We start from the raw sequence: 7,824 nt of genomic DNA, 5'->3' as shown, positions 1-7,824 counted from the left end.
GTTTTTTTTTTTTTTTTAGTGGACAATGACTGCACAAGATTTCTTTCCTTTATTTGGGGGTGGGATTTGATTTGAAAGAGGCTTTGTGGGATGCAGTAATTGGGAAGTCTGGGGTGCCTTGAGCTGGAGATGAGATAGGCCTGCATTGAAAGCTCCCTGTTGCAGTAAGTCTTGGAAGACTGCTTAGCTCAGGGAAAATTCAAGAACTGTGGCATTCAGCTCTGCTACATGGTATCTAGTCCTTCAAGGTTCCAAGGTCTGAACTTCAGTAAACTGCCTCTCCCTCACAGACCTCAGGAAGGGGGTGAAGATTGTCTTCCTATTTCCCAGGAGTTGTCCCAGTAATAATGCTTCCAAAGAGAAACAAAACCCTAACAAGAATTTTCCAGAACAGAGACATTATATGGGGGATGTAGTTTAAGACTAAGTGAAGTTGCCAGATGTGGTGGCACAGGCCTTTAATCCCAGCACTTGGGAAACAGAGACATGCAGATCTTTGTGAGTTCAAGACCAGCCTGGTCTACATAGGAAGTTCCAGGACAACTGGAACTGGGCTACAGGGAGACCCTGTCTCAAAAAGACCAAAAAAAAAAAAAAAAAATACACTGAGTGAAACTGGGAGTCACTATCCCTGCATGTCCTTAAGGAAGAAATCTGGAGACAGCTTGTTGAAAGGGTCTGTGTCAAAAGGGGACTGGAGGCAGAGGCAGGAGGATCTCTGTGAGATCAAGGCCACTCTGGTCTACATAGCAAGTTCTATGCCAGCTGGGGGAGACCCTGTCTGAAAAACAAAAAAAGAAAGGGGGCAGGGGACCTGTGGAGCAAGATGCCTGAGAGAATCACAGCATCTTTCCAACCTGCCTTTCTTAGATACTTGCATGAAGTCGGTGGTTTTTCTTTTTGTTGACTTCATTCACTAGGTGTTGGCTATAGCAGAGTTTTGGAACTGCAAAGAAGGGAGAAGGAAATTGAATGGGCTCAAGATAGAGCCCAACTGCAGCATCTGAGGGATTCATTCATCTGATAGTTTCTAAGTATCCACCAAGTCAGGGATACAAAATGATTAATTATAGCTGGGTTAGGAAGCTGAGGCAGGAGAATCTCAGGAAGTTTCTAGTTCCAGGACAGCCTGAAATGCTCTGCAAGACCTTGTCTGAGAGGGGGAAGGGAAGAGGGAGGGGGAGGAGAGAGGGGAGAGGAGGGAGGGAGAAGTTGTGCCAGACATGGTGGCACACACCTTTAATCCCAGCACTTGGGAGGCAGAGACAGGCAGGTCTGAGTTTGAGGCCAGCCTGGTCTACATAGCAAGTTCCAGGCCAGTTGGGGCTACAGGGAGACCCTGCTCAAAAAGATTTAAAAAAAAAATAGGAAAGTTGAAGCTTGAGATGACATTCAAGGTCCCATAGCTGCTAAGTAGCAGAACTTGGACTACAGGAACCAGGTTGTTCACCTCCAAACCCCACATGCCATCTGCTCTGCCAGGCCGCCTCGCAGGGCTAGACATATAGGATATCTTCTCTTGTCCTGCTAGACTTATGTGGAGGGGATTTTTATAAGGAAAATATTCTGTATATTTATTTTTCAAGCTGCATTTATGTAGAAATGCATTTACTTTCAAAGCATGGGTTTTGTTCCCTTTCCCCTTATGGCTTTAGAACTGCCACTGGTGTGGTGGTACACACCTATAATCCCAGTACTCAAGAGGCAGGCAGGAGGATTGGTGCAAGATTGAGGTCAGCCTGGGCTACATAGTGAGTTCAAAGTCAGCTTGGGATGTACAGTAAAACTCTGACTCAAAAACAAAACAAATCTGCCACAGAAACCTAAAAACTTACTGAAAATTATATTTCTGCAGCGCTAAACAAAAATCTGATTATATAATAGATATTAAAGCCATCAAAACTTCTCAAATAAGAAGAGCAGTTAATAAGTAACTAGGTGCTAGTGATGCACAGATGCAAAAAAAGCACAGAAAATGGCTTTAAAGAGCCAGACATTTTATTTAAAAAGGGCATCCTGAAACTATATCTCATGTCATGTTTAATAGGACTCTGTGCAATACTGTTTAATTTTCACTGGAAGTCAGTAGATAAAATGTTACCAGCGATTTCTGTTAGGCATAACCCAGGGATACACTGGAACCTGCTGATACTAACCCATGGTGATACTGTTCAGACATGTCCCAAGTACTGGCAGCTCCAAATTATATACCACAGAAACCCACAGACACCACACGTCAGAGCCCCCAAAACCCCAGACCAACTCTTAAATGCTTATCAGCATACCACTGGTAGCACCATTATATGAGTTCCTCATTCTGTAGGCATTATAAAAGGTTGAATGGAACTGGAGTTACAGATAGTTGTTATCTGCCATGTGGGTGCTGGGATTCGAACCTGGGTCTTCTGCAAGAACAGTCAGTGTTCTTAACTGCTGAGCCATCTCTCCAGCCCTATAAATGAAATCCTTTAAAAAAAAGACTAGAAACCTAGTACGAATCAGTAGAAACTGGGCTGTCAAGATGGCTCAGTGAGTAAACGTATTTGCCGCCAAGACTGACAACCTGAGTTCAATCCCCAGGACCAACATGTGGAAGGAGAGAAACCCACTCCTGAAACTTGTCCTCTGACCTCTACATGTGTGATGTAGCAAGTGCATCCATACATACACACACACACACACACACACACACACACACAGATAAATGTAAAAGTGTAAAATATATATGTGGACTGTTGATCTAGTTATAAATACTGTATCTTACTATATCTAATAAAGGTCTTAAGAAATCTTAAAGTTGGGGCAGGAGAGAACTGATAAGAGAACTGACTGCTCCTTGCCGAGGACCCAGGTTCAGTTTTTAGCACCCACCTAAGGGCTAACAGTCATCTGTAACTCTAGTTCCAGGGAATCTGATGCCCTCTTTGGGCCTTCGATACATGCAGGCAAAACACTCCTAATATATAAAATAAAAATAATTGTTTTAAAATTCTTTTTTTTTTTTTTTTTTTGGTCTTTTTGAGACAGGGTCTCCCTGTAGCTCCAGCTGTCCTGGAACTCACTATGTAGACCAGAGATCCGCCTGCCTCTGCCTCCCAAGTGCTGGGACTAAAGGCGGGCGCCACCACACCCAGCTAAAGTTCTTTTAAACTTTAAGAAATAAGTGAAGCTTGTTATGACTTGAAATAGAACAGAAAAAACATGGTGGTATAGAGGCCAAAGAATGCCTGTACTTGCTGTGCTTGAAATGAGTAAGACTCTATTTATGTCCTGTGCCTGCAGAGTTCCTTTAACCTGATGAATGTGGTTAAGTAAGAGTTTTTGTCAATTACATATCAAAAGCATTCTGAACTTCAGGATCTTGCTGTCTTCTAAACTTGTTGTTTCATTCCATATTAACCTCTTCTGTTTCTTTTTAACAGGTAGCAGAATCCTATTTCCAGGAAGAGGATTGTATCCTTTTCTTAATTATAAGAAGAAATTCATAGAACTCTTTAGAGATTATCTAGTTTTTAAAATTATACAATAAGATGTGCAAAAAAAGCAAAGTATAGGAAAATACATAACTCCAGAACATCCCTAGAACCACCTAAATTTGGCCTTTATAAATAAACCCTAATTTTACTAAGATTAAATATTTATGTCCAAGGGAGTGAGGAAAACACATGCTGCTGATAAAGAAACTTAAATCTATTATATTTTCTTTCTCTTAAATATATACAAGTCAGATATTCATATACTAAAGCATGTCAGGTAATTTTATGCATAAATCTTGTGATTGTCATTACAGCAGTGATCGGGAGTTGTTTAACAATGGCGGTTTGTCCTAAGAAAAGTTTCATTAGGTGATTTTTGTTGTTTTGGGAACATCATGTTAAGACGGCTTGTCGGGTGAACTGAGCTACAAGCTCAGTTTGTTCCTAAGGATGTTGGAAATCTGTCTGAGAGAGTGAAGAGGGAACTCTGTCTTCTTAAGGAAATAATAAGTGTGTTCTGTCAGTGTAGACCGGCAACGGCAGCAGCCCTGAAGCACCATGAGGGCAAGTTCTTGGGTCTCAGAATGAGCGCGTTTATATAACTCTGTATTTTAAAAACCTTTTCAGATGATTTTTATCTTCAGTAAACTTTAAGAAACACTGGTCAGTTTAAGTCCTGGGCAGAAGGACAAGAGAATTGTTCTGCATTGGGCCTTATGTCTAGTTGAAGGGTGTCATTTAGCTGGGAAGTTAGAGGTGAGCCGAGCCTTAGTGTTCACCAGAAGGACACAGAGCTATGCCTTCTGGTTTTCTCTGCCTTTTTTCTGGGTCAACATTTAGAACATTGCCCAAAGGAAGGTAGGCAGTTGGATGGTGTATCTTGACCTCATAAGATGCAGATCTGTGTGGTGCAGATGGAAAGGCAAAAAAAGTCATAAGATCAACAAAAAGTAAAGTTGTATGATAATTATGAAAGTCACTGTGGTGAATGAATTAAACTTCCATAAACAGTCCATGTCATGTCTTGCCTTGCCATTATTTAGTGTGTGATGCATTCAGCTTATGAGAGAAAAATGAGTAAAAGATGAACCAAATTGAGACTAGAAACAAAAGTTGCCTAAAGGGTTAGATAGTTGCTTGGCAGAAAGTCATTCAAAGAGAGAAATTAAAAAAGGGAAACACAGATTCTGAGATTCCATGTGAGTCCTGTTTCCAGTTAAGCAACCTTAGTAGACTCAACTAGAAATACATAATTAAGCAGGCATTCCTTAAGTATTAAAACCTTCTAATTTCTACTGTTTGCTGATAGTGTGGAACCCACAGAGCCTCTGCATAATATGTTGCAGTAAATTTACCTACTTCAAAGCCAAGAAACCTTTCTTTAGATGTGCTTAAATTTAAGAATATTCAGAGTCCTCTCATTTTTTTGGTCAGGTATAAATTTCTCAACTTCTATAGGACATTCCTTTTCAAACATGGGCTTTAATGTGAATAGTCTGGTTTATATTTTCCTCAAATTTTCTATTCAGATGAAAAAGCAATGAAATTCATTCAGCTTGAACGGCTGTATCATGAGCAACTGCTTGCAAACCTTTCTGCCATTCAGGAACAGTGGGGTAAGTACAAACTAACTTAGAATGTGGAATGATCAGTAATTAACAAATTGCTATCTACGAAGTTAACATAGTCAGCCTGATTTTGCATGTTAAAAGAATAGGAGTTACAGAGTCAAGTTAATGTTACAAAACATGGGGCTGGGGGTGTAGTTCAGCGTTAGACAGCTTGTCCAGCAAGTATAAGACCTTGTCCAGCACCATGGGAAGCGGGGAGCGAGGGAGGGAAGCAAAAGGGAGGAGGTAGGAAGGGAAAGAGGAGGGAGATTTTTCTTTGTATTTAACTCTTTGTATCAGTGTTTTCATTTCTTCTGCACGCCCTACTGGCTAATTTAGTCTTTGGGATGATATTTTCTTACACTGGGAAGTAATCATTTAGCTATTTCTCACTGTGTTAACTTTCAGGTTGTTTGAGAAAATAACTTTGCATATTAATTGTGACAGTGGTACCCAAATATGTTTTGTAAGAGCCAATATTTCTAAATATTTTAAATTTAGAAACAAAATGGAAAGCTGCAGAGCCACGTACAGTGATGCCTCTAAGGAATTCAGAAAAAGGATTTAACAGTGAAGATTTTGAACAGCTTGCTAAATTTTGCACAACTCATCAGGAGTAAGTATGCCATGATTTATTTAAAATGGGTTGGAGTAGAATATTGAAGAAGCATTATATTACAAACTGAAATACCATGATCCAATTTTTTTGTTTTTTTGATGTTTTCAACTTAAGGAATTCAGAAGAACACAGTGAAATTATTAGGTTCCTTTTTTAGCTTTTTTTCCTTCTTCCACTGACTGTAGTAGGGTCAACTCTTCCATGCTTCACAGGATCTTTCAAAGTAGTAATTTTGATAATGTTGATACCCTGTGAATAAGAAATTAAGCAGGACAGGTCATCAAAATTGTGTTAAGACTTTTTATTCTGGCTGTTTACTAGTGTTTGTGGGTTGTATGAAAAATTATAACAATTTAAAGAACAGTCTGAAGAGCAAATTATATTGGGGCATTTGACCTAAGTATTGCAGAGGGGAAAAACTGCATTTACCAGGTAATGTTCAATTGCTTGATGTGTACCAAGGAGCTAGATTTTTCAAACCAAACTATCCTAATAATAAGGCTTATTATTTTTGTTCTATTTATCTTTACTTGAAGATGCAGAATTCTCAATGTGAAAGGATCCTGGTGGCGTTTGAAGCGGTACAGATTTACGGGGCTTAGACTTGACTCTTCTATGAGAGAGAGGAGAAAGGACTTTGCTCTATTGCTCACTTTTTCTCCTTTGTTCAGAATAATGAGCAGGAAACGGGGTTTTATGTGTTGATAATGAAGCAATCCAAATAATTGTTACTTAGCTCAGAAGACAGAGCGCTGGCCTTCAGATCTGACAGCTCTGGAGGCCAGCCTCAGAACAGTGCTCATGAAAATAATTTTTCCTGTGCTACTCAGTTCCATCCTTTGAATCAGTGTTTTCAGAGATTCTCAACTATAACCCAGTTTCTTGGGAACTTTAATAGGTTAACTTTCTACTTTGTATTTGCAGCTTCGTAACATTTTAAAGTAATGGCAGCTTTTAAGTAAAGATAATTTTTTTTTAACTTTCAATATACTAAATACAGATACCTCCCACTACCTTAAGGAACTCATGGCTTCTTAGCATGTTACGAATGTTTTAAGTATTTAATAAGTATCTCTTTACTTGAACATGATATGAGCATGGTATCTTTAAATCGTTGTAGCTTGGATTATTTCTCATAACTTTATAGTTCACTGTATGAACTTGATGAATTTTTCCACATCATATATCTATATGACTAGTACTCCTAGCAGGATCCAAAACAGAACATGCTAGCCTCTCAGAAGTCCCCTCCCTCATGCAAGTACAAGTCTGTGCTCACTCCTCCCCTGTCTGGTGGTCAACACTGAGTTCTGTAATACAGTTTACATGGTCTAAATATAATTCATATAAGTGGATCACATAACACAGAGATTACTGTTTCTAGAGTCTTTTGCCCATCATTGTTTCTGGGTTACATTTGTCACATGTGATAGTAATTTGCTGTTTTGTTGCTGTGCAGATTTCATGACTAGTGATTTTCATGTTAATTTTATTGGTTTGTAAACATTTGAGTTGTTTATTGGCTTTTAATATTATACATAATATAGTGGCTGTGAATTTTTTTGTTCATGCCTTTACTGGCTTACTATTAGGTTGGTATTCTTTAAAATTTAACACTTAGGGACTGGAGAGATGGCTCAGTGATTAAGAGAACTGGCTGCCCTTCGGAGGACCTAGGTTTGGTTCCCAGCACTCACAAGGCCAGCTCACAACTGCCTGCACACATGTGTTATACATACACACACTCAGGCGTGCACACATACGCAAAAAATTAAATAAATCTTTATAAAACAAAAAATAAATTTTAACACTTAAAAGTTATTATCTGGCAAACTGTTTCCATGGATAATTCCAACATAATTGTCTTCTACCATAATGTAGACTGTGGTGTAAACAGAAATCTTAAGACATTTATTGGGGCATTGGGGCTGGAGAGATGGCTCAGCAGTTAAGAACACTGACTGTTCTTGCAGAAGACCCGGGTTCGAATCCCAGCACCCACATGGCAGCTAACGACTGTCCATAACTCCAGCTCCAGAGGATCCGACGGCCTCTTCTGTCCTCCGCAGGCATTGCATGACACAGGTGCACTTACTTACATGTAGGCAATACACGCATA

General features: G+C 39.4%; 1 protein-coding gene across 1 annotated transcript in view; it reads left to right on the top strand.

The window, feature by feature from the left end:
• The window catches only part of Cnst (consortin, connexin sorting protein), a 93,735-nt gene that overhangs the window by 63,319 nt on the left and 22,592 nt on the right, over nucleotides 1-7,824 (top strand). The window contains exons 4-6 of the mRNA XM_008849148.2: nucleotides 3,423-3,453; nucleotides 5,006-5,092; nucleotides 5,588-5,702. Of these exons, the coding sequence (XP_008847370.1) occupies nucleotides 3,423-3,453; nucleotides 5,006-5,092; nucleotides 5,588-5,702 (233 nt within the window). The remainder of the gene's footprint in view (nucleotides 1-3,422; nucleotides 3,454-5,005; nucleotides 5,093-5,587; nucleotides 5,703-7,824) is intronic.

This window comes from Nannospalax galili, unplaced genomic scaffold (genome assembly GCF_000622305.1).
Source record: "Nannospalax galili isolate Female #2095 unplaced genomic scaffold, S.galili_v1.0 scaffold543, whole genome shotgun sequence".
In the NCBI taxonomy this organism is placed as follows: domain Eukaryota; kingdom Metazoa; phylum Chordata; class Mammalia; order Rodentia; family Spalacidae; genus Nannospalax; species Nannospalax galili.
The sequence above is the reverse complement of the archived record's forward strand: the minus strand, read 5'-3'. Positions and strand labels throughout refer to the sequence as shown.